The 27,394-nt window shown below is 38.3% G+C and overlaps 1 protein-coding gene across 2 annotated transcripts in view; it reads left to right on the top strand.

Annotated features, from left to right (window-relative positions):
• The window catches only part of ttyh2l (tweety homolog 2, like), a 52,288-nt gene extending 26,417 nt beyond the window's left edge, over positions 1–25,871 (top strand). The window contains exons 4-15 of one of the 2 annotated variants that reach the window (XM_036590280.1): positions 3,118–3,338; positions 5,486–5,581; positions 8,749–8,821; positions 17,721–17,790; positions 17,996–18,051; positions 18,662–18,754; positions 19,927–20,019; positions 20,113–20,255; positions 20,337–20,522; positions 21,581–21,659; positions 23,538–23,550; positions 24,670–25,871. In XM_036590280.1, the coding sequence (XP_036446173.1) occupies positions 3,118–3,338; positions 5,486–5,581; positions 8,749–8,821; positions 17,721–17,790; positions 17,996–18,051; positions 18,662–18,754; positions 19,927–20,019; positions 20,113–20,255; positions 20,337–20,522; positions 21,581–21,659; positions 23,538–23,550; positions 24,670–24,710 (1,164 nt within the window). In that variant the 3' untranslated portion in view covers positions 24,711–25,871. The remainder of the gene's footprint in view (positions 1–3,117; positions 3,339–5,485; positions 5,582–8,748; positions 8,822–17,720; positions 17,791–17,995; positions 18,052–18,661; positions 18,755–19,926; positions 20,020–20,112; positions 20,256–20,336; positions 20,523–21,580; positions 21,660–23,537; positions 23,551–24,669) is intronic. The other variant, XM_036590279.1, reaches the window with a different exon arrangement.
• The last annotated feature ends 1,523 nt before the right edge of the window (positions 25,872–27,394 follow it).

Here is a 27,394-nt window from a genome sequence, read left to right as displayed (position 1 = left end):
CAGCTGGAGAGCTATACATAAACAGTAGTCCCTGTTACAAACTACTTGGGCAGTACTTCTGAACTCATTAAAAACAGGTTGAATGTAGAGTGGACTTTCATCGTAGCTATTCCTGCAAGTAATGATTCACTGCAGCAGCTTAAATGAATGAGAATTTATTAGTTTCAAAGTGACAATTTACAATTCATGGGATTTTCCTACTGAGGAAGTGTACAGCTTCTAAAAAACAATTTAACAGCTCCATGTGTTTTCCTGAGTTAAAGCACTCTGATGAAAAGAGCATCGTTCCCTCTCACTTGTTTATTACTTCTTTCCAGTCAGGCCTTTACTCTACCTGACTTTAAAAGCCCCATCAGCATTCACTTACAGATGAATAGCCTGACATCTCCGACAGCTCCACTGTACTCCTCTTCCTTTGATAAACTGCAAGCAGAAACACACAAAGATAAACAAAATCACAAAAAATGACTGTAAACAGATGTTTACAATAGATCTAGGAGACTATTTGAATTAAAGACACTTTTTTAATTCATGCAAACCTTCTATAGCAAATTGGTAAATCTGGATTGTTTTCCCTCAGTTTTGCATTGGAGCTATGAATCTAACATAAATAATAATGGAAGTTTATCTCCCACCTGTTAGCACTGTGAAAATCACATTTTCACAAAAATGAAGCTGAGTTGAAGCCTGAATTATGCATGTCTTGGTTGTTTTCCCTCAGTGGCTTTTCTGTGTTGCATTCCATGAAACAGCAGTATGTTGTTGCTGTCGAGCAAAGCCTTGTGTCTCCATTTGTGACATTTTTATATTTTCACATGATTTCAAAACGGCAGTTGTCCTTTATACTGTGTCAGAATTTCAGGATGAATAGGCCAATGGAAATACTCCAAAATGAATTGGACATATTCATCGAAAGACATTTTTTGCTTCTCCTGTAAAGTTACTGTTTTGGAAATGGTTCAGTAACAATATTATGTGTCTTTGATATTACCAGCATAGTTGTTTGAATTTTATACAAACATTCTAAAACAATTCATTTTTCAAGTTTTACTCTGAATAAACACATTATTACAAATAAATAGGAATGTTAACCCTCCCTTTAAAATACATTTTATACCATTTTCTTTGATGTGGAGATGGGGACTTTGAGGTGCTGCATGATTAAGTTGAACAACTCTTTTAGCTGGTTAAGTTTCAAAGTTTCAAAGAAGTTTGTTAATAATTTAAGCATTTTGATTATTCATTTTGCTTCTTTCATAAAAATATCAAGCTATTTAAACATGTCCAGGAATCGCGGTCCACCCTATTATCTTGGATATCTGCCCCTTACCTTTGATATCAGTGACATCACAACCTTCATTTTGTTTTATCTTCAATGGACTGAAAACACCTGCTGCAAGTTCAGTAACTATAAAAATTAAATTAATATTGTCCTCATACTTAGCTAAGATCAAGCATAAGATGTTCACCCTGTTGTGGTGAAATATTGAGTTAATTAAATTAAAATTTATTTAAAATTTTAGAATATGAAAACAGATCTTTGAAACAAAACAAGGCCATCTTGAACATTTCAACATGTCTGCCACTGTCTGTCACTCTGTGATTGCCCACCCTGTCATGCATCTTGCCTTTCATACATGCCTTTTCTTTGTTGTTTTCTTCTTATTCTTTTAATAACGTAGTAGTTCCTATTAAATGTTAAACTATTGATGCTAAAGAAGACAAATTGTTTTTACAAAGTTTTAGAACAGGCTAATTCTACCTTCTGTCACTCATCACACTGCAACAAGGGCACTTAAATAGTAAGCAAGACCAAAACACAGACACATTCAGTCATTTGCACACACCCAAAGCCACTCTCCACTGTCAAATATAAGCCTAGGTGTTTATTATGGACACACTGTTAATGAGACTGCTGTCATTTTTGTAAATATGAAATGTTCTTGTCCACCCCGTCATCTACATATTTTATTAAAAAATATCAGTAGTTCTTCACAGGTAAACAAACCACTATAGTTGATTTATTATGCATGACATTGGGTCAAGTAATTTTATTTTATCAGTATATTATTTTGTTTCAATATTTTTACTTTTACTATACAATAAGAATTACTGTTGGCTTGCCATTGCAATCTGCCTTTAAACTGGTTTTGACTCCAGACCAGTTACTCCAGAGCTACACTTGAGGCTGAGAGCGTGTAGCTGTGTAGAAGCTCTAGCAGTCCAAAATGGCTCCTCTTTGCCTCAACTGTCTCTCATGGGCTTTGTCCCATATTCATCCAATGCCTCTAAAAGTGCTGACCACATTATTTGTATACATTAAGAAACAAAACAAGATTAGCACCCTTGTAAAGTTTCATGAATACAGCTGTTTCAGTTTCTTATGCTCTGAAAAGCACACTTTCCCAGTCTCTGTCCTGCTTTGCTAGTGCAGCTAACTTTGCTGACCAGCCCAGCTTCACTGAGTACTACAGGTGACTTGCCCCAGGGTTTACTGATTACTTCCCACTTTTACCAGGTTATTTAATGTGGTAGTTTGGCAAAGGTCTAATGTAGCTAACTAGTAATGGAAGCTTATATGCTACCAGCATTGTGAAAACCGCATGCCTTAATCATAAACAACAATTGAAGTCACCTTAAAACCTGAATTGTTTGTCTTGGTTGTTTTCGCTCAGTGGCTTGTCTGTGTTACATTTTATGGAATAGCTGTATATGCAAATTACTAGATTACCCTTAATTATACCAAAGAGCTCTTGCTCCAAACTGGTTCGGACTTTGGGGTGCCCTTCTTGTAGAGAGCAGCGAGTTGTGTAGAAGCTCTAGCAGTCCATAATGACTCCTTTTAGTCTCAGCTGTCTCTCATGGGCTTTGTGTTGTATTCATCAAATGACTCTAAGATTTCTGATGTTATGTTAATTATGTTAATTATATGTTAATTATATACATTAAGAGGAGGCAAGACAAAAGATTAGCACTTTGAAGAGGTTTCATAAGTTAGCTTCTTATGCTTTGAAAAGCACACATTCTCAGTCATGGTCCTGCTTCTCTAAGGCAGTTTTTCCATTGACTGGGCCACCATGCTTACAATGCTGAAGGCTCTCCTGGCTCCTCTCTCAGGTGGCTGGTTCTTTGACCAGCATGCAGGCACGGCTAAAGGAGCATCTGGCTCGGCTAGACGAAATCTTCTCACCTCGGGGAGACTATTTGCAGACCTTGCGCTTCATGCAGCAGATGGCTGACAACATCGTTCGCCAGCTCACCGCCATGCCAAATATCAGCAAGGCCAGAGAGGACCTGGCAGACATTGCTGACCAGGCCAGCTACATCGAATACTACAGGTGAGTTGTCCCAGGTTTAACAGACTAAGCCTTACTTACTTTAGGTTATTTAACGTGGAAGTTCAACAAAAAATTATTTACTCAGTTTTCCCTTACTCCAAATGTAGTTTATCAGCCAAGATATGTTTAGTGTCTTAAGTTTGCTTCTTTAGCTTACACTGGAGCTACCAGGCTAACATAACCAACGTAATGGGTAATGGAAGCTTATATTCTGCTAGTAAGCACTGTAAAAACTGCATGCCTAAATCATTAACAAAAGTAAAGCCATCTCAAAACTTAAATTATGCCTGTTTTTTATTTACTCTTATAGATAACAGTAAGTCTTACATTTTATGAACCAAAATGTGTAAGTCTGTTTGAGATTACTCACCAACTCAGTGTTGTTTGTGGAAAGTGTGTGATGTTTTTGACATACAGTTATACAGTGCTAGTTATTTTTAGCTCCAGTGCAGAACTAAAGAAGCAAACTTCAGTCACAAAACATGTCTTGGCTGATCAGCTGCATTTGGGGTAAGGATTAAATTGTTTAAATTATTTTTGATTGCCCTTTGAGCCCTGAGTTATCCAATTATCACGTATTAAACCAAAAATTGTGCTGTTTAATAGTCAAATCCAGCCCTGTTCCCAGCTCTCTTTAATCCCACAAAGCCCCACCTCCAGCATGTGCCTTGCATGTGATGGATTATGAGCTTGGTCACCCACACCTCTTCAACATCACGCATAATACAGTTCACAGTGTCATTAACAGCTGACTTCTGGCCCACAGACAAGCGCCATTAACTATTGCAGCAGAATATTGAGAAGCCACTTTTCTTGTTGACCTTTAGCCAAGTGCTAAAGCAGTCTCGCATCTCCATTGCCCTTTTGGAGCTGTTAGACCCAGCCAATTGACTCGTATATCCTCTATGAAGATCGCATTGCCGTTTGTAGGCCAGTGTGTTATGAACTAGAAGTGGGCGTATTGATGAAGGGCTCGTGTTTCTGACGACCGGAGGTCTGTGGTATCGAGCGAGAATGTGCACACACTCTTCCCCCATTACTCACAGGGCAAATCGAATCAGCTGGCCTCCGCGCTCCCACAGTCTCTCTTTCTCAAGATGTATGGGTATGTTTTAGCCCTTGTGGCACAGGGTTGTGGCTATATTTACCTGCTGTAGCATTCCTCTAGCATTCAGAATGCCTGCAGCCAAAATAATACCACTACAACCCTGAAAGATACCTTATGTACATGATTTAGTGCACAACATGTTGTGTAGCTGTTTCATTTCTATCCACTAATGCTGGCCTGATAAACGCAGCCAAAAAGTAGAGCACAATTCCACTTTTCCGATAATAAAAAGTTGAGTGTCGATCCAATGTTTATGAGCCATATTTTTGTCCAATGTCAATTTTTTCTTTAAAAATTATTAACCTTTAAAATAAGCTATTTTAAACTGAAGACTACACTTGAGTTAATCATCTAAAAGTACTATGCTCAAATTGTTTAAACAAACTACCTTACAGGAAGAAATACATGGCCAACAACGTGACTTTTACAAAAAACAGCATTTTAAATTTAGTTACTTGTCCACAAAAGCAAACAAGCAATGTTGAAGTTACTCCACGTCTGTCTGCTGTTAAGTGAGTGACCTACTTTGCTTTACATTATGTTGTGCTACGAGCAATTCTGTGATAAATCAGTCTGGATATGTTACAGAATCGTATCAGATTTGTTATATTTTTATATCTGATTCAGCATTTTCTGAATACTAAGGGCTTTCGAGCACAGGTGTGGCCTAGATCATGTAGTGTAATTTCCCACTGTAGAAGCCAGAACACTTGGAGCTCAGAAACCCACAGTGCCTCACAGATAAATACACATGCATGGGAGGAGACACTGTCAGACTGAGTTGTTGTACACAGCATCTGTTCTCTCAGACCATGCTCTGGCTCATGAAATACTCATGTGTATGGATTTGCTCTGCTAAATTATTAACTATCCAGAAAGTGCAGTAAAATACACTTACAGGCACATTTAGAACCCCACTGTTAGTGGGTTATGTACTGTACACTTTTTAAGTGCTATACATTAAGTGTTGTACAATATGTTGCTTCGTGCCTGTGAAAGCAGGTGATTCATTATTGCGGTCTGCTTGTGCTTCTTTCAGATGGCTGACATATCTGCTGCTGCTGATTCTAGACCTGGTTATCTGCCTGGTGGCTTGTTTGGGGCTGGCAAAGCAGTCTCGCTGGCTGCTAACACTGTGAGTATTTCTCACATTTCTGCATAATGAATAAGGCAGCAGAGATCTTCTCTTCACCTGTCTACAAACAGAGACACTTTCTAGTTTTGAACAGCAGAGGTGGCAGTATATTCTGTATTACCTTGTACCTACACATTGACCATTTTATCAGGTACACCTACCACATATGTTTATTTTGTAGGTTTACAACTGAACCCATCTGTTGCTGCACAATTTATCAATATTGTATTATGCTGCAAAGCTGTCCATGCTGTGTACTGTAAACCATATTGGTGCATGAGTTTATCAGCTACATACAGTTAGTGGAAATAAGTGAAACTGCAGATGGTTTTGTTGAATGTATAATTTATATGTCAAATAATTTCTAGTCTTCACAATTTTCAAAAATTGTGTCACAACCACTTTTCCAAATAAATTGGGATGCTGTGAATGATGAATGTAAATAAAAACAGAACGCAGTGATGTGCAAATCATTTAAACCCTACATTGACAATAGTACAAAGTCAACATATCAGCTGTTGAAACTTAGTAATTGTATTGTTTTTTTGAAAAAAATATATGCCTAAAAACCTATATGGGATGCCTGTAATCTTCGGGTCCTCAAGCAGCACTTCATTTAAAACACGTGATTCTGTAGTGGAAATCACTGCAAGAGCTCAGGAACCAAAAAAAATGAAAACCATTGTCTAGAAACAGTTTGTTGCTGCATCCACAAATGCAAGTTAAACTCTATTGTGCGCATATATGAACAGGATCCAGAAACGCCGCCACCCTCTGTGGGCTCAAGCTCATTTGATGGACTGAGGTGAAGTGGAAAATCATCCTGTGGTCTGATGAATCAAAATTTGAAATTCCGTTTTGGAAATCATGGATGCCGCGTCCTCTGGACTGAAGAGGAGAGGGACCGCCTGGCTTGTTATCAGCGCGCAGTTCAGAAGCCAGCATCCGTGATGATATGGGGATGCATTAGTGCACGTGGCATGGGTGACTTGCAAATCTTTAAAGGCACCATTAATGCTGAACGACATATACAGGCTTTGGAGCAACATGTGCTGCCATGCAGACGATAGATTTTTTTAGATAAGGCCTTTCTTATTTCAGCAAGACAGTGCCAAACCACATTCTGCACATATTACAACAGCATGGCACTACTGTGTTTGTATTACTGCTGAGCTGAGAATGATCACTTAACCAAATAATAAGTGGTCAGGGCTGGTCCTATGGTGGCTCCTTTCCACTGATGCATATGACAAATGGCTGACAAATAATGCAGAAGCAAATGGTTTACAATCAGTACTTGTAAATCTGCAAAGCGCACCTATATAGAAGATATTCCAGGTCAGCGAGTGTAAGTACAAGGTAATAAACTAGTGTATATGTGTTTCAGCATGAATATGTCGTTGTATGCTTGTCTGTGATAGGACATGCAGAGCTATGCCACAGGTTCTCAACCCTGGTCCTGGAGTACCCCCTTCACTGCACATGTTTGTGTTTTATAACAGTCATTTAAACTCAGGAGGGGCTTACTGATGAACTGCTTGGTTGAATCAGGTGTGTTAGGAGAAGAGAAAACACTGAAATGTGCAGGGCAGGAGGGAATGTATTATAGTGGACTCTTCTGAGATTATTCATGGCATGTGATCATGAGAAAGTAAAACAGGTCTTTAAATGCCATTAAATACACTTTTCTTCCTTCCCTCTGTCTTCTCTGCTCTGTGGTCACCAAGCCATGTCCAGATTATTTTTCAGTAGGAGTGCCTTTCTTACTTTGTTTGTCCTTGCTTGTCCCTGCTTTAACTGAGTAATAACATCACACAGTGACTGCATGAAAAGGAGCCATGCAGAGGCCGGTTAGAAATGGCTGTGTGGTTAGCGCGTCGCCATCATGCTGGCTATTTTATTCTATCCTTCTCTCATTTCACATACGTTCAGCTTTCTCTTTCTCCACTTACCTCACTAATGCCTATCGATCCCTCTGCCGGGATGTGTGTGTGCGTGTGTGCACCCTTAACTAATTATTAAGTGCTTCCAGCCCACTTTATTGGTGCTTTTAAGACCATCATCAGACAAGAGACTTGGTTCGAAAAAACCTCAACTGCCTTTTTGCGCCCATCAGGGAGTCGTTTTCCCTGTTTATTTCTTTCCTTTCCTCTCTCTTTCTCCCTCTCTCTCCCTTTCTGTCTTATTTTTGCAGACACACACCCGCTCTTGCTTTGTCGTCTTATATGTCCTGACTCAAATACTTGGAAATCTTCAGGAAATATATATGTGACATTACCTTCAATAATTAAACTTGAACTTTGTGTGAAATTAAGGTGAACAGCAACAATATCTGGATATTCCAACACCTCTGTGATTGCCGATTGTAGCCCTCTTGCACTCATAGCACAATGGTATCATCCTCTAGTCCTTCATGATGCTGTTGGCTGGATGTTTTTGGTTGATGGACTGTTCTCAGCCCAGCAGTGACACTGAGCTGTTTAAAAACTCCAGCAACAGTGTTGTGTGTGATCCAGTCTGCACACATGCTAAGTGGCGGACCTCTGGGGGTCCTAACCATTAATAAACAGGCTAACAAATGATGTAGAGAAACAGATGAAGTGCAGTCTTTAGTTTCAGAGCTTCTAAATGCACCTATTGAGTAAGCCATCCTGATAAAATGGACATTAAGTCTAGATACAGTCATGTCAGGTTAAATCTTTTAGCTTTTATTTGAAGAGGCCAGTTCCATTTACATTGTGTGAATGTTTCATAATGAATAAACTAACAGGAATGGCATTACTTGGAATAAAATAAAACTGACATTGAAATTAAGAACATTGGGCCTCATTCACCAACTCTTCTTAGGAATACATTTCTTTTTAAAACACACTTATGCAGTTTTCACAAAGACTGACATTCACCAATATTTTCATATTTGAGATTTGTTCTTAGGTAAGAACACTAAGTATGCTCATTCAAGAGCACAAAGATGCGAAAAAGTCTGCGGTTTAAGGACATGTCATGAATCTGACTTAGACTTTTTCTTAGGATGTTTCTGAAGAACACTTTCAAGAAAGAAAGGCCCATTTTTCCTTTCTCCTATAACTTGCCTTTTCAGAGATAGAGATATGAGATTTTGTTACATTGCTCGTTACTTTTTCTCCCTTCTATTCTCTTCTTTTCAGCATTATGGCATTAGGTGTGCTGACTATGATCCTGAGCTGGGCTTCGCTGGGAGTGGGGACGGCCACTGCAGTGGTAAGCTGTCACTGATCCTCCTACGTTGTCTAAAACACCGTCTGTACAATAGTCTGTGCAGTCACACAGTTGGACAACTTTTTTTTAAAAGAACAAAGTGGGTGTGTGTTTTCTAGGTCAGTAGTACGGGGGAAGACTCAGTCCCTGAAGATTACTGAGGCTCAGTGACTGACTCTTATTCGCTTAGCTACTCTGTGTGTCTCTGTGGCTCATGCCAGTTACCAAAGCAGATTAGAAAGCTCTGGTCCCTGGTCATTTAGGTTAGACAACCCTTAGGCTTATTGTTGTAAACACTTCTGTCCTCTAGGTCACTCATGGGCTAAGCTGGTCAATCTTCTGCCATTGTGTTTCTCCTTGCTATGTCTCTCTCTCTCTTTCTCTCTCTCTCTCTCTCTCTCTCTCTGTCTTTGTCTGTTTCCCACGCTTACACACTTTTGACATGTTTGTGTGTACATACATTGGCTACAGTATTTGGATTATGTATGCAGTTCTGGCGCCAGGTTTCTGAGCTATCTGCATGGAGATGGATTATCCACAGAGCTTCTACAGCTGCACAGCTGTGCTGTTTCCACACTGTGAGCCCTGTCAGATCAGGGAGTAAGAATTTCGTTGTCCAGATATATTACATCCTACATATAATATTTTACATATAATTTAAGGTGACAGATACTATATTTTACATACACACAATTCACTAAATGTACAGTGCTGTGCAAAAGTCAGAGACCAGCCTTAATTTATTTAATTAACAGTTATTCATTTGTCAGCACTGGGGAAAAAAGCAGAAAACATATGACAGAAAATGACACAGAAGTCTCAACAACTACAACCCCATTTCCAAAAAAGTTGGGATGCTGTGCAAAATGTAAATAAAAACAAAATGCAATGATGTGCAAATCATTTAAACCTTATAGCTAATGGAAAATAGTACAAACACAACATTTTATTGTCTTTGAAAAATATATGCCCAGTTGGGATGGGGGCAACAAAAGGCTCATAAAGTTATGTAATGCTAAGAAAAACACCTGGTGGTTCATTGGCAACAGGTCAGTAACATGACTGGGTATAAAAAAGCATCCCAGAGAGGCTGAGGCTTACAACAGCATGGCTCCATATTAAAAGAGTCCAGGTGCTAAACTGACCTGCCTGCAGTCCAGACCATCACCCACTGATAACATTTGGCGCATCATGAAATGAAAAATGCGACAAAGAAGACGCCATTGAACAGCTGAAATCCTATATCAAGCAAGAATGGAAACATTTCTCTTTCAAAACTACAGCAGCGTCTCCTCAGTTCTCAAACACATACAGAGTGTTGTTAAAAGAAGAGGTGATGAAACACAGTGGTAAACATGCCCCCGTCCCAAAGTTTTTGGAAAGTGTTGTTGGCATCAAATTCAAAATGGGCATATATTTTTCAAAAAACAACAAAATTTCTCAGTTTCAACATTTAATATATCGTCTTTGTAGTATTTTCCTTAAAAATACGGTTTACCTGATTTGCACATCATTGTATTCTATTTTTATTTACATTCTGCACAGCGTCCCAACTTTTTTGGAAATGGGGTTGTAAATATAATATAAATATTTTCCATATGTGTCCATTTTTTGCCTTTATTACAGCTTTCAGTCAGGAAACTTGCTTTCAGTTTTCAAAAAAACCTGCAGGGATATTTTACCACATCTCCAAAGTTCAGTCTTAGAAGTTGGTTGCATTTCTGCTTCGTGTGATCCAGGTAATATCTAACACATTTAGTGATTCTGAGCTCTGGACTCTTGGGTGGACAGTCCATTGTTCTGAGAACGCCAGCAGATTCTTTGTTTGATTTGATTTTCATCTTTTTTTGTACCTTTACTGTTATCAGTTAAAGCTTCTTGTCAGCTACACATCCTTTCAGACTCATCGTTGAGTTGTCTTCTCACAGTGGAAGGATGGACAGAAACATCTGTGGATTTTTTCAGATCTGCAGCAAGAGTGAAGCTTGATTTTCTCCTCTCTCTCAAAGATAAAAGCTTAAAGTACTGTAAATATTTTTGAACTTTTTGAACTTTTGAATTGAGAAAACAGTTTTTCGCTTTTCTTCCACTGACTTTCTTCTTCCTTATGCAAATGGGTTATTTTTTATCTTATATTTGTGGGAAATATCCCCTGAGAAATGAATAACTTGTACTTAATAGTTGTTTTAACTGGAAATTATATAAGAGTGGTCTCTGACTTTTGCACACTACTGTACATCTTTTATTACATACTTAAGATGTACTAAATGTATATTAAACTGTGTTAATAAGTGCAGTCATCTGTTTTGATCTTTTATTCCAGCAGGCAAAACTGGTTCAGAGAAAAAAAATCTTTTGTATATCATCAGGTATTTAAATTCTGCCTTGTTGTGTTGAAGAAAAAAACAGTGTGTGAGCTTTAAATGCCACTAGAAAATCCTGTTCCCTGTCATACATGAGGAGTGATCCAACCTTGTCATGTCAAACCCTTCATGTACGCATTAGCACTTCTGTACAGGTGTCTGCCATTCGTCACTAAACAAAAGTAAGCTGTTAAAAGAAGTCTTCACAAAGATTAAACTATTCCGGGGTAGGTTTCCCAAAAACATTTTAGTGTCGAGATCATTTTAACTGGTAGAGAGAGTGTTCGGTGTGCTGCTCGCTCTACCATTTAAGAATCATCTTTTTACTAAGATGCTTTCGGGAAACCCAGCCCCGACTGTTTATCTGGCACTATGGTAAGCTTCTCTACTGAAGTGATCAAAAACCAGAAGGATGCTCTCGAGAAAGGCTTGCACAAAGCTGAAAACTGAAAGCATTAACCTAGAAAAGCAGAGTTAAAAGGCCCAAGTCATGGAAAACTGAAAGTTCCTCACTTTTCTAAGAGGTTGTTGTAGTTTGTCACCTTTGTCAAAGTTTCAAAATGTGCCATCTGCAAAAGTGGCCTATTTTTAATTCATTTTTTCTGTAATGTCTTTGAAAACCAACACATTTGCATATCCTTCTATTTGGCCAGTAAGCGATGGTGCATCCTAGATTGATGTTTAAATAAATCACAGTGCAGTCCAGCCAATCAGAATAGAGGTCATTTACATATTATCAGTCAGTCAGTCTTAAAGGAACAGCAACATAAGCAGCCTGTTTAAGTCTGAGAGATATAAAAAGGTCAGAAAAAGGTTGTCATATCAAGTGGACCTCAGGGAAACAAAGGAACTAATTGTGGTTTACCTTCCAAGCTTCCAAAGCACTGTTAACTCAGATGCAATTGCTTTCTTGCCTGGTCGCTGTGAGGAACTACCCCTTTGGAGACCGGTGTACTACAACAAGGCAGCAAGCCATTGATGATGTCACTCTTCAAACACGAGCCATTGACTCTGTGGCTGTTGGAAGCAGCCGGTCTCTCTGGGGGATAGAGCATTAGTGTGGTCAGTGGAGGGCAAGAGCAGGAGGTGGTCACCCTCAGTAAAGTGGATTACCTCCTACATTCCTCAGCTGCATTGATTCTAGCCTGCTGTCACCAGTTTCGTACTACATGTAGAATATAATGTGTAAAATATATATTGCATCCTTGGACTGAAAAATGTCCAAATATTTCCACTAGAAGCAAATAGCAATGGATGCAATCATCATCATTCTTGCTACAGCTGTACTTTACCCTCTAGTCAATTACAGAAAATAACAGGTCTCTGTCGGATTTAATTTGTGTGAAGATGAATGCGATGAAGTACTGTAATTGCTGCATGTTTCAACAAATTACACTCGTGCAAATCGGTGTGGAGGAGACGGAAGAATTTTGATGATATAATTCAGGAAAGGATGTTTTGCTTTTGGTGTTAAGGCAGGCCAATATGTTGTAAGGGGATCAATAAGTAGCATTGTTTTTGTCATGCACTTATCACTGGCTTGCTGTTGGTGTATGGCTGGTCTGTACATCAGAGTAGTACATTATCTCATTATATGCTGCCCCCAGATGCGTATATGTCCGTGCTGGCCATAGTAAATGCGTGCGTAATTGGAGCTTTCTGTGTACTACTATGTTTTTATAGCTGTGTAAAAGAAACATAATGCTGCCTTTACTGTTACATGTACTGCAGTGGTTTCTGAGCGAGCATGTACGCACATTCAGAATGAAATACAAATTTCGAATTTTAAATCTCTTATTTTTGATTTGTTTCTTCAGAATTAAGATGAAAGTGATTGAAATATGAGGCTGGGATGCAAAGTGACGTTTTTCTGAATCATAGAAACTGTTTGAGCAAAATCAGATTCAAATCATTCATCTGATTCAAAGTTCTGAAACCTGAGTTTCACACCTGACAGGCTAATGATGTCAGGAATGTTTATATATATACAGTATATTTATATATATACAGTTATATATATACTGTCAACTTGGATAAAAGCAAAATATGTTCAGTTTCACTCTTCTGCATTACATATGTATGTCTGTCCATAGAGTAGAGCCATTCATAAATTATAAGTAAAATGATTGTTTCTGTGAACCTTAATACATTTATTCATGCTGTTGTGAATTCATCCTAGAATGTGAAACCTTATTAGAGTTGAGGCCAAAAACGTCTCTCTCTCTTTCTCAGATTCTTTCCCATATGTCATGGGAATATAAATAACATTTTTTGCTCTTTAATGGGCCAAACTGTCATTTCAAATGTGCAAATGATAAGTCAGCTGCCTATTTTACATCAAATCAAATCAAGTGCTACATTGGAAGAAAAAGGCAAGTAGCTACTTATTCAGCACAGTGACTCATGGGCAATTGTGCTATGACATTTTGGTAGCAGCAGCAAAAAGCAAAAATAATAAATTGGCAAACTGCAGATCACATGTTGTGAGCAAAAATCTTTTTATATTGATCTTGGCTGATTCAGATTGTATAGTATATTGTAATATATATTCTTATTTAAATATTCCTATTAGTCTATTTTCTCAAAATGATTGTGACACAAACAGAAAGTCAGCCTACACAATTTCTCCTTTTTTAAATCATTATTACATATCAAAATAAATGTAACAAACGTCATTGAGAAATCAAGCTATTGCAGGAGAAGAATAGATTAAAAGGCAGAAATAAATGCTTTTTTGCCTCAGCATTACAGAGTTAGAGTTTTAATAGGGAAACTAGAATGGAAACTTTACTAAAGTTTTTTGCATTATGTTTTGAGGAGAGCAGATACACAACCTCAAGTGAACCTGAACAGCAAGTTTTGCGTGAACAGGTTCATCACATTTTATTCATTCTGTGTATGCAACATATGGTGAGGCAGCAGAACCTCAGCCAATGAATTCTGCCCCATCCACAAAGATAATAATTCAGCAGAACGCAAGCTTTCCCACAGAAGACATGAGAGGGATTGTGATGGAGCAAATGGTGCATAGGCCAGATAAATGTGTAGCTGTTATGTTTGCACTTTCACACAGTGGAATAATTTAAGATTGTTACCTTGAGGGGTGAATAATAGGACACTTAGAGCAAGATAGCTAAAACGTGTTCGCACACCAACAGCCATGAAATAAAGCATTCATTTTTATTCATATTAATTTTGAAATTCAGGCTCCCAGTTAGTTGGTGCTAACTAACTGTATCCTATTGCCAGGAGGCTAAATCCCAACTTCTAATCCTGACAGTGGCACAGCTATCCATTGCTGGCAGTCCAAAAGGGCTCAGTTGGCTCTGCTATCTGGGTGGGAAGGATGTTTCTTTTTCCTGTTGACCTACAGTAGTGCTGGCTAGTTGTGAATATCTGCCAGCTCGCATAAACAGAATTTGGGTAGTCAGTACTAGTGATTCCCCAAAATGCTATTTCTGATAACTAATAATCAGCTCCTTCTTGTGGTCAATATGGATAACAAAAACTGATAAGTCTACTTTTGTCTCTTTAAAACACTTTTGTTGGTGTACGAAGTGCAATAAGTCACGTTAAATCTCAAAAGATGTATCATCGATCAGTTTGCAAAGCTATGACCTTCCTAATCATATGACAGTTAGTATAAACATTTACTTTTTAATGAAAGCATGTTACACTGTGCTGTCCATTTAAATTAGTTGAAAATTGAGCTGCCCACCACTAGTAACTAGGCTTACATCTGTGCATGCTAAATTAGGTTGGTAAAATATTCATTGTAATTATTGGCTGTATCTGGCTGGTAATAATACTCAACTTTTCCCAGTTATGGGTGAATAATACATTGGCTAACCCAGTTAATATTCTCTTACATCGCAACATTTGAAAAGATGAGGTGAATCTTGGAGAATCTTTGCTTTCACACGCTCAGGTTGTTGGTTTTTTACTATAGGGGAGATTTCTGGCAGCATTTGAGATTTAGTCATCACTAACATTGGAGATAATTGGGCAAAAATAATATTGAAATTCAAATTGCTGCTTCTTTATCGATCACATTTTAGTTGAGGTTGTTTGTGGCCTTGCATACTGATGAATTCTTGATGGTCTTTTTTTCTTTCAGTTTTCCTTAAGAAATTCACCCATTTTGGTCTCAGTGCCCCTATCCTGGGAGACAGTTGCCCCACTGCAAAGGTTTGGCTTGTTTTTGCCAAGGACAGTGAGCTCTCCCGGTTATAAAGGCTATAATTGCTTAAGCATCATGGCAATCAGCCCTGCACACTTAAAGCAGCCTGTGTGTGGGAGCAGACTGCACGGTCCTGTTGCGGGCAGTAAAGTAGATTACAGGGTTTACACAGTTCTGGAGCAGGCTGATATAAACAAACCAGGCTCAAGTGTATGCATTCCACAACATGCAGCATTCCCTGAATACTTGCACACATGTGTTTTTAAAGAAAACACATTGAGAAAAATTATGTATACACTCTTTCGGTACATTAGGTACTCTCAATGTTGTAGCCAGAGTTTCAGTTTAAGGGGGGCCTGGTTACGAGTTGAGAGACTAGCAAAGCCAAAAAACATCACTACAGTGAAGGTGATGAGACCACCAACTAGCCAAATTCATGTTAAATCCTTAGAAAATTACCCACCCTGTATAATAATCAGATGGACAAAAAACATTTTGAGTCTTGTTTACCTTGCATTTAACTGGCTGACATTAGTTACTATAACAAAGGACAGCATGTCATAGCAGGTAAAGGCTAATCAACCAATGTCCTGACTTTTACAACACTGTAAGTCTGGGTGAAGACTTTTTAAACGAAGTCTTTACTCAATTTTTCTTTCATTTGTTCCTTTCCCATCCCACCATTTGCTATTACTGTTCTATCAAGTGATTTGACTCCAGTTCCTTTGACTATTTATGTACATATTTATTTTCAGCTGAAAACCCTTTACTAAATCACGTTGATTTTATTTACCTCTCTGTCTCTGTCTCTTTTTCTCTCTAGCATCTTAGTATTTGATTACTGAAAAAGCATACATTAAACATGCGTCATAAAAGTCTGTCTGTACCAAACCCCAACTAACGGGAAGGACAGGCTACTTGTACAGTTAATGGGAAAAAATACAGCCTAATGTATTTGTTGATTTCTAAAATATGCTGGATGATACTTTGCCATTGAATAGCTAGTTAAAAGTCAACTTATCACACTCGTTGTAGTATGTTATGAGTAGGTATATAACCCAACTATGGAGCCTGTAGCCTAAATTGAGCATGCTGATTTAGCTAGTAATGTTACAAGTAGTCCAAATAAAAGCTAATTATGGTGTTTGCATTTTACAAGCATTATCTGTTAATTACACTCATACATTTTCACATAATATAATTTTTATGTTGTATGTTAGCCAGTAGCATATGTGCTGCTCACCTAACATTAGCAGAGTGTCTTGTACAGACATAAACATAGTGAGTGGTTACGTCTGTGACCAAAGCACAGCTGTTCTAAGGTGAGCTGAGAAAGAGTCACTACCTGATTGGGTAGACTCATCGCTGTTTCCACATTGAATCTCATAAACCCTTCCCAAACTTCCGAAGCCACTTTTTTTTATGAGGACCTTGGAGTCATCGTGCTAGTTACAAATGTGATGGGGGCTGATAATGAACTGAAGCCTTGATGCAGTGGCACCTACCAGTGGTTGCTACTCAGTGGTTGGAGGGTTAAGAAAATAAGGCAGTGCTTGGTGGAGAATGTAATGATTTTGATAGGCCATAATACAGTGACACCATCACAGATTCAAAATTTCAAATTTCAATATCTTAAAAAATACGGCTAAAAAATATCCCATCCCCATGAGAGGGGGTAGGCCAGTGATACCATGACTCCTCCCTTGATTATCCTACTGCATTATCACAATGCTGCTATATTAAATCTTATAAATGGAGATCCATGAAAAAAACCTTCTGAACTGCCGAGGTCCGGACCTGGATGTCCTCAATTACTGCTGCTCACTAGTTTGGTTAGTAGCCTATAGTAACAAGCACAGCTCAGTTAAGTTCTCACCATCAGGAGAAACAGTGGAGTAAGCTAATGTTGTTTGTATTTGTTGGTGTTGAAAAAATGTCTTTCTGTGCCATTTTTGTGTGACCGACAGCAGCAGGCAGCCATGTAAACATTGTCATGGTGAATGCATCTATCAAAAAAGTTTGATGATGTAAAGAGAACTTTATCAGATGGAAAAAAACATGAGAATGCACAAACAAGCCATGAGAATGCAAAAACAGTGACCGTACTTTTTGTAGCAATTTTATTGTCCAAGCTTGCCCAGCTACACATCTGCTTACTCTACTTGCTCTCTTTTTCTAGCTCTATATATCTCTCTCTCTAGCTCTGTCACATTCTTTGTATTTTGTTTGTCTCTCATACAAATTCTGTTTTTTTTTTTTACTTGGATAAAATAAATGATAATTATGCACATTGCTTAAAATATCTACTGTTTTTTCTAATGTGGATCAAATAAATTATACATTGCTTGAAATGTTTTAGGGCACCAGTGACTTTTGTGTGTCCCCAGACAAGTTCATCGTGAATCAAACTAAGGAATTCTTAAGTGAAGGCAAGTAATTTGTTTTAGCACATTCCCTCCGCACTATTTTAAGCATACACCTGGGTCCTGCTGTGTAATATCCCAAAGACCAAGATTCACATCATTTGTATGCAGTTCATTAAAATAAGCAGGCATGAGGAATAGTTAGTAAGGTAATGATCCAAATTCAGTCAGATTTTTGAAAATGTTCCTGCTGTATTTTTATGCCTTGCAGATATCATGCACTACTACCTTTACTGCAGCCAGACTCTTCCCAATCCCTTTCAGCAGGTAAGTCATGAATGCTGCCTGCTTATGAATTCCTCTCAGGCATCCCAAGCAGGGCAATTATTAGGAGCCTATGGCATAATTGTACCGGTTAATTGAGAGAAAGCTCCATGTTAAACCCATTATTATGGCACGGTTAAAATATCAGCATGCTTAATTTAATTACTTAAAGGCGATATGGAAATAAACTTTGATCAAAGGGAATCCTTTTAGTCTGTGGGTTTGTGGTAATTAGCTTTGTCTGGCTTCTATAGAGTGCCTGTGGGATTCCTTTAAAAGCTTTTACAGAAATGTAGGCATTATTTTAGGTTGTTGAAACTAGAAGCTAGACTTTTTTTTAGCATTTATTAAGTAAACCTCTCAAGGGCAAAATGCATGTGCCAGAGGCATATAGTAAGAAGCAGATGGAGACTGTAACTATTAACAGATTTACATTCAGGGTGTAAGCAGATCACCCAGTACAAATCTAACATTTAAATACATTTCATAGCAGGGATCAGAGAGAGGCTGATATGTCCTCTAACGCCGCAATGTGTCTCAGATTACTGGAAAGCTCAGCTTAAGTATGTCTAAAAGCGTTTGATTAAGCCCTTACTCCTATTCTGTGTTGCAGTCTCTGACCATCTTCCAGAGGTCACTGACGACCATGCAGATTCAGGTGCAAGGCCTGCTGCAGTTCTCCCTCTCAGTCTTCCCCACTGCTGAGGTAAGAGCAGCTCCACAGCAGAAGGCTGGCACTGAATGGACACTTTTTTAGCAGCACCTAACTTTTTGAGGTGACTACTGCTCATCCTTGACCATGCACAGTTTGTGTTAGTCATCCTCTTGTCCCTCATCAGTGGTCAGTTTCTGAAAATAGGACCAGTCTTGTCTGGATATTTCTGCTTTGCAGACTATTCTCAACACAGAAGTGACAGTGCAGTGTTAAAAATCCCCAGTAACACTACTGTGCCTGATACAGCCATCATGTTGGTTTGCTGAGAATGGTCAACTAGCCAAATAACATCTGGTCACTTGTTATTTAGTGGTCTTGTGGTAATCCCTTTCCATTAATGGACAGGGTAAAGGGCTACATTGGGTGGTGTCGAAGTTAAAGAAATAGTTCAGTAAAAAATCTAATTTACAAGATTTACTGGAACTAGAGCTTCAAGGCTAGCAGTGCTAACAAACACTGATGGTAAAAAGTCACCAAAACCATTTCCACAAATACTTCAAAATCTGGGAGGCTGTGGTGCAGGGGTGTGTTGTAAAACGTCACTACAGAGGTACATAGCATTAGCACAGTAATACCTAAAGCTTACTTGTGTTCATTGGATGCTGGGCCCATCAGTGACACCCTGGACCCAAAATGTTAATAAGAAGCTTACTTCAGCTTCGTGCTAAGAGGTAGGTCAGTGCAGTCACTGATGGTCCCGCATCAAATCGACGCACTTCTTCATATGTATATTTAGTTCCAAACCCAGCGTCTTGGCCTGACTGCATTTAGGGGTAAGTGGAAAATCATGTAAATTAGATTTTTCTCTGAACAGCTCCTTTAATGTGTTAATAATATGTTAACATGGCATATGGTTTATGGCACTCAAGTTTTTAATGTCGTTAACGCATTTTGTTAGTTTGACCCTTGAAACAATCAGAGAGAAGTTGGAACCATTGACTGACTATGTATACAATTGATATATCTGATATACACACATTGGTTGGAACATGCAGCCACTGGCTTCACTGGATGTTGGTGATGACAATTGAAAAATAAAATTCACATGATTCCAAATAATGAGAATTATAATAATGTGATTAATTGAATTAATTATTATTCTAAACATTTGACAGCTGTAATTTAGATATAACTCATGCTGTTGTTACTTGTTTGTTTATCAGAGGGATCTATTGGGCATTCAGCGCCTCTTGAACTCCACTGAGTTCAACTTGCACCAGCTCACTGCCTTGCTGGACTGTCGCAGCCTGCACAAGGTGAGGTGCCTCTCTTGGCCTTAATGCGCTATGTTTCCCTCTAACTCATCACTCTGAATCAGCGTCTCAATGTGTGTTTCATGACCCCTGCAGGACTACCTAGACGCCCTGGTGGGTGTGTGTTATGACGGGGTGGAGGGCCTGCTCTATTTGTGCCTCTTCTCCCTGCTGGCAGCTAGTGCCTTCTGCGCCATGCTGTGTGCCATTCCACGAGCGTTTATCCTCATAGCCAGCAGGTAAGAACATCACCTTGTTTCAGTGCACTCAACACTCCTCCTGCAGTGCGCTGATGTGAGCTCTCCTCTGCCCACCCGCAGGGACAGGGACTATGACGATATAGACGAGGAGGACCCCTTTAATCCTCAGGCGCGGCGTATGGCTTCCTACAACCCAAGCCGAGCCAATGTGCACAGCTTCTGCAGCTACAGCAGCAGCCTGGGCAGCCAGAGTAGCCTGCAGCCACCACCACAGACCGCCTCCACTGCACCAACAGCAGAGTACATGTGGGTTTGTGCTATTACATATCAAATTAGCGCAGGCATATAAACGATTGTTGAATTTTCACAATACGTTTTTTGGGGTGTGAGGATTTGGAACTGACAAAAAAGCACCAGCATGCCACAAAAGCTATTTTATTTTTTTCCCTGAGGTCCATTTATAGCATTTGTGTGGGTTTACGTGTCAAAACAGTCACAAAGCAGTCCAGGTTGAAACACTCCTTATAACCTAAGTGTGAATGAGTGAAGCCTAAATGTTCTGGACTGAATAGGTGGATAAATGCATTGATTTTTGTGACATCACAGAAACAGGTAATTCAAATCACGCTGTTTTTGCAGCTCAGTTTTCATACACAAACTGTAAGGACTGGGGTGCGAACAGTACATTTTGGATCTTTAGCCGTGCTTACATACTGCAGTAAACTGTTTTATTTGAAAATAGTGAGGAAAATTCAGTTTTCCACGATAGGCTGTCCAACTAAACAGCACTAATAATTCCCTTTTCATAAAGAAACATTACTGACGATATCCACAATATGCTCTGGAAAGCTTATTACGATGTAATTTGTTACAATAATGATAAGATATTGCTGTATTGCCCAACCTGGCTTAACATACTAAAGATCAAACAGGTTTAGTTTATGAAAGACAGTAGCATATTTGTGACAGTGCGGCATTAAGAATAATGTCATACCTCACACATTTTATCCCTGTGTTGTAATGTCAGCACTCAAACCTTTTAGGTGTTCAAATCACCTTTGAGGCAAAAGATTTTCAACATGTGCTTTTAAAATAGTTTGTAAAAGAAAACTGTCAAATCATTGTTTGGCAAAACCTTCTGTTTATGCTACTTTGATCAACATGAAGCAGAGTGTTGCAAAGCATACCCAAAGTACTACCGAACAGCTGTTGATGTTAACAAAACCTTTTTTTACTCAATTGAAAACTAACTGCAAGAAAATTCAAGCTAAAAAAAAAGGGCAAACTTTTGACAGGCAGTGTATTTTGCTTTTTTTGGAATTTGTCTTCATTCTTCATTCTTGTATCTGCTCTTTGTTGTTTAGGAATCAGTCGATGCTGTTTGGAGGAAATCCTCGATATGAAAATGTGCCGTTGATTGGGAGAGGTTCACCGCCCCCGTCGGTATGTTGGTTCTGGCATCTCTATTAAGGTTAAAACGGTGACCCAGCATACAGCAGCCATGCTTATCATTTTCAAAACAACCAGCTACCTCTGTGTACACTGACATGATCCCTCTGGCAAACGTGCTTCATTCTGTTAGACTTGGTGAAAGACTGCCCTCTGCTGGTTGTAGACATGAGCATCTAATTCTTCTCTTTTTTGTATGCAATACGCAAGAGCTTCTCTTTCTCTTGATTTGCCTGTGCTTTGTTTTTTTAGACAACACTCACAACCTGCCCAGCCTTTCTTAACAGCTTTTTGTTTGTGTGTACTGCATAACACTTATCTATACAAAGAGAATTAAATTAGCATTAACAGTTAAAAACTGTCTTTGGCCTGATCGCTAGCTTTAATGGGATTGGTAATAGCCCAGCAGTGTTGTACATGTCCCTGAACATGAGATGAATCTTCAGCAGTCAGGGATGAGCACTTCTAATCTAATTCAGTCCAGGTTAATTGCTAGAACATTGATTAGCTCTTTGGACCTCTCTGGATTTAGACTTGATTCAGTGCAATACTCTTTAGCACAGAGGTGCTGTAAAGGTGGGTGTTGTGGATGCTCTATGGCCAGGAAATGAGTGCTTCTAAATTAACTTTTGTGTTCCTAAAGCATCTTATTATATCAGTTTGTTATGCAAATGCGCATCAAGTGTATTAAATGAGAATTAGGGCATGGGCGATGTATCAGTTGTCTGAAAATGATTACCCAAGTTTTCTGGGTAGCTCAACCCCAATACTACAATATTTAGATTATTGACTGTGAGTTTCTGCTGTGTGTTTGAGTTTAAGAAGTGTGACAGTTGAAAACTGGCAATCATATTTGCCAGTAAAGGACTGTTTAACTGAAACTGTTGGATAAAATTAAAGTATATAATATAAATCTAAAATATCGGCCAATATTATCAGTTATCAGAAATTTATATCCCCTTAAAATCAGTTTCAGTGTCGACCACAAATCAGGCCCTAATGAGAATATATTTGACATTTAATGATAAAATCTGAAAATTAAAGTTATTAATTTTAGGTTTAGGTACTACTGACAAATGTGTCTATTTCTTTAGGTTAAATCTATTCCTGAATATGTTCTTATACCAGAGAAAGGTTCTTTGACAATAGCTAAACCCTTTTTGGCGTGATGTAGAACCATTTTCAAGAAGGTTCCTTATAGATCCATTTACAACATGCTTTCCGTCACATACAAGAACCATTTAATGAGCCAAAGAAATGTTTTTTGAGTGTTCATGGTTCTATATAGAACCATTGTCTTTACTGAAGAACCTTCGAGGAACCATTTTTTGGGTGTATTTAACATCTTCATAAATTGATTTCAGTCATTAAATCATTAACCAGCGTGCGCAGGAACATGAGAGATATAAGCTTTCTGTAATTAAATTGATTAAATCTATTTGTAGATTATATTTTGTGTTATTTAAAATCCACTTTAACAGAAAAAAGCCTTACCTTTCACACCACATCCATTTTTTAGATTATTATGAACAGCATCACAAGCACACCAACCAGATGAGTCATGCAAGCTGAAGCATTCAATCAGAGAACATCCATAAGCAGAAATGGCAGACTCTGAAGCAAAAGCCCCATTACCTTTTTCATTATACATCCTTTAAATTACGTTTTTGATCCATTATACGGGCTCCATAGGAGCATATTAATGTAACTGTACTGTACTGCGAGAATAATGCAGGAAGGATTCATTCATATGTGATTCCCAGTACTGACTGGAATATTTTTCAAGAGGCTCCTTTCACTGAATATTATTTGCAGCTAATTGAGTGTTTTTTTTCTTTCTTTTTTTCGTCACTTCTGGACTTATATCCCCAGACATTTAGAAACAGTAAGTGGGTTCCCTCACATGTGCAGTGTCTCTTGACTTTGTTCTCTGTCTCCTTATTGTACTCCCCTCAGGCTATAATTACCTGATCCACCAATGTACTTTCTTCTTTGTTCATCACTCTACTTACTTCACAGCAGTTTGTTTGGTTTAGCTTGAATTATTCATGTAAGCTTCACTTCTCAGTCACGTGAACTTTGACCTCTTCCTGTGTCGTTGTTTTCGTATGTTTTGTCTCAAAGTGCCCCAACTCCTTCACCTTTGCTTGAACTGCTCCTGAAAACGTTTCTGCCTGTCTTTGTTCACATGCTGGGTTTCACAATGATCAAAAAACACAGGATAGCACCTCTCATCCAAACCTGATTTGCTGACATTAAACTGAAAGTAGCTCATAGCAGTAGAGCTTGTTGGGCCCCGTGGTTTCCATTTTGACAGAATTACTAAAATTGGAACCCAATGATATGGAGTTGTGCTCAGTTTCTACATTGACATGATTGTGCCATGCTGCTCCTCAATCTGGTTTTGGCAGCATACACTTGATCTGTGAACACTTGCTACTCTGCTGTTTGGACACAATTCCTACATTTTATTTCAGTTGTTTTGTTCGTTAATGCTGAGAAGTTTATTTAGTCAACCTGAAATCAAAATGGACCTTTTTACCTTCTTAGTTCATGTCCTTGTTTATATTAAGCAGGATTCATCAAAATGTTTAAAACAAATTTTTAAGACAAAATTTATGTTTTTCTGTAGTCTTGCATTAAATATAATGACTTTTGCCTGCCTCAGAGTTTTTATTACAAGTACCAGTGGGTGAGGAAAATAATATTAACTAATAATATCATGTCATGTTGACATTAACAGTATTTATTTTCACTTTGGGAAATAGTACACACATAAAAACATGATTATAAAAACAAGACGAATGATTTACCATGTTGATCTTTGAAATGTTTAATTAATAGAAGGAAAAAACTTTAAGATCACAGAAAAATTAATTTATGGAATTACAGAAAAAATAAAAACGGAATCCACAGGGCCCCTAAGCTTGTCAAGGCATTTAAACTGTGTCTAATGGAGGCTCTTTGCTTTTTCTCTTTCTTCTTCTTTCTGCCTTTTTCACAGTATTCACCCAGCATGAGGACCACCTACCTATCTATGACTGATGCCCAGATCAGACACTTTGGAAGGGACTTCAATGTGTAAAGCGCTGGTCTCTTCTCCCCTGACGGAGCTTCAGTCACCACAGGACACTCTCTTTGTTGATATTTGAACCAGGACTGTTTTCTATATCTATGCGACTTCTTCAACTGTCTTGGTTGAGGAATTCAAGACTTGCAGCTAGTGTGAAGATTTTGCACTGAAAGAATTTCTCAGAGGCTGCACTCGCTCCAGACTGAGACAACGCAGCCTCTTCGTCCCGAAAGCTGAGGTCTACCAGGTTAATTGTACATCAACTACCATGTAAAGCCAAGCTTTTACATTCCCTCAGAATTTGATCAGTGCATAGAAGGCATTGACAGAAAATAGAGAAGGATCTTGCCATTGAGTTTACCACACAAAAGCCTTCAGCTCCACAGTGAGCATGTCAGTCATCCTTCCTCTGGTTTTGTTGTATAGAATGGACAGACCTCTGACATCAACTTTGAAAAAGAAATACCTGCACAGTTCCACCTTAAGGCACGTTGGCTGTGCTTTGCATTATACAGAAAGGTGTCACTGCTGGAGCTTCCAACCAATAAATATTTACCTCATCCATGTTTGCATCCTGGTTGTCCGACTTAGTTTATTCTAGCACTGACAGTTGTGTCAAAGGCCCGAACTGTTTGTTAATCACATACTGAAGTAGCTGCATTCATGGTGCCAATTTGAGTATGTGAAGAACACAGCATTTTATTCATTTTAAGCTCAGGTCTGAGAGAACTTCCCTGTTAATGCGATTGTCTGTTTGTTACCCCACGCAAGGTCAAGGCTGACGCAAGAGTATTTTACAACGTCAGACGTGTTAGTGTATGTGTGGTGGTGTTGTGCATAAGGAAAGGGGCGTATGTGTGTCTGTGTGTTAGCTTGTTGCTTTTTAAAGATCTGAAATCTTTTGAATAAGACGTGTCATTTTAGACAAAAAAACCCAGTGAATGACAAACTGTAAAACGAGTGAAATTGTACTTAAACTGTCAAGAATATATAGCCAGATTCCTAGCACTGTTCCTTCTTCATGTCTTTATAAAATGCATTACAAGATTCTCAGAAGTGCTGTTTTTTATTGTTTATGTTTTGGACCAATTTGGCATATGTAAAACTTTATTAAATAAATAATTGGTCTGTTTTATTGTTGCTCATTGTTTTTATTACCAACATTTACAGAGCTCATTTTAATGGAAAAACATAGTACATTTTAATCAACCTGACAGCTTGACTTATAACAGTTTTGAGTACATTTAGTCTGAGAGTGGACAATATAATGAAATGTGTCCCATTGTTCTGGATAAATACTTGTCTGAGAATACAGTCCATATGCAAAAGTTTCAAGGTCAAATGCCATGTTTTGTGGATTTCCTAAGTGAAAATAAATTCACGTTATATCTTTTATAGGGAACAAATGTAAATACCTTTTTGCTAATTTCAGTGCAGTTTCTGTCTATTTGCTGAGTTTAACATATTGGGGGGAAATAAAATATAAAATATGCTTGTACATGTCACTAAGCCAATAAACAGCAGTCAATGATTAAATGGGCAAAAGTGTGTTCTCTACAGAGAATGTGTTCACTTATTTTCACTTAGAAAATCAACAATACATAATTTGACCAGGGGTGCCCAGATTTTTGCATACAGCTGTTTTACAGAATGTGCTTAAAGAACATAGGACAGCTGCATGTCTCATTATAAAGAGAGCAGAATTTGGCCTGGTTAAGGCGTTTAATAGTACACTTTAAATGTGCCACTACTGTTTTTTTTTTTTCTATTCTAAATTATCAAGACTTAGAAAAAATAAATATTTTGAAAAGCTTGAAAAGTTTTTTATGGATTCTGAGAGCCGACAGGAGGCATTTCCATGGCCAAGCAAATGTAAGCAAACTACTGTTGATATCAAAAGCTTTACAGTTACTTATTTTCTTAATTCAGAGAGCATTCTACTTGTATTTAATCAGGCCATTTTCAGTTTATTACAATAGCTATAGCCAATTACTATACACTTCTGGTTAGGGATATTATCATGGCTTCTTTACAGCAAATGTTGAACACAGGCACTTATTTCTGTTTTTATACACGGTTAGTGGTATTTACACAGTACAGTGTATATTATAGCATGTTTTCACAGCTTACTACCATGCACTGTATAATGACATGCTATTACTTTGAAAATACATATTTCAAAATAAAAGTTTATCATTTTGTCGAAAATGAAATACGACAAAGGATGCAATAATTTAGAATATGTACTTCTGAACATGTATAACATAAGTACGAAATAAAACTGAGCAAATAATGTGAGGGCCCTAGCTTTTCTGTGGACGTAATATGTGGCTGTGAAAATTAGAAACTGCACCCCCTAAGTAGGGTTGAAATGGTCTCTGTGGGGCGGCAGGGGGCGTATAAGCGATTAGTAATTACACTTCTAAAGAAACTACACTCAGTATCGCCTCACAGCATTTAATCCACTGCAGAATTGCAATAAATGGTAACATGTTCGAATCAGCATGTGGGACTGTTTGAAATTATTCTTGTTTAGAAAGACAATACAAAAGCTACAAATGTGAGTGATTCATCGCTGCCAAAGACTTTTATTGCTGTTGTGTCAGATCGTTCTTACAGCCTTCACTTGAGTGGTTAATGTGTCTGAAGCGAAGAT

The sequence above is a fragment of the Colossoma macropomum genome, unplaced genomic scaffold (genome assembly GCF_904425465.1).
Source record: "Colossoma macropomum unplaced genomic scaffold, Colossoma_macropomum, whole genome shotgun sequence".
Classification (NCBI taxonomy): Eukaryota; Metazoa; Chordata; class Actinopteri; order Characiformes; family Serrasalmidae; genus Colossoma; species Colossoma macropomum.
Note: the sequence above shows the minus strand (reverse complement) of the source record. Positions and strands in the feature narration are given on the sequence as shown.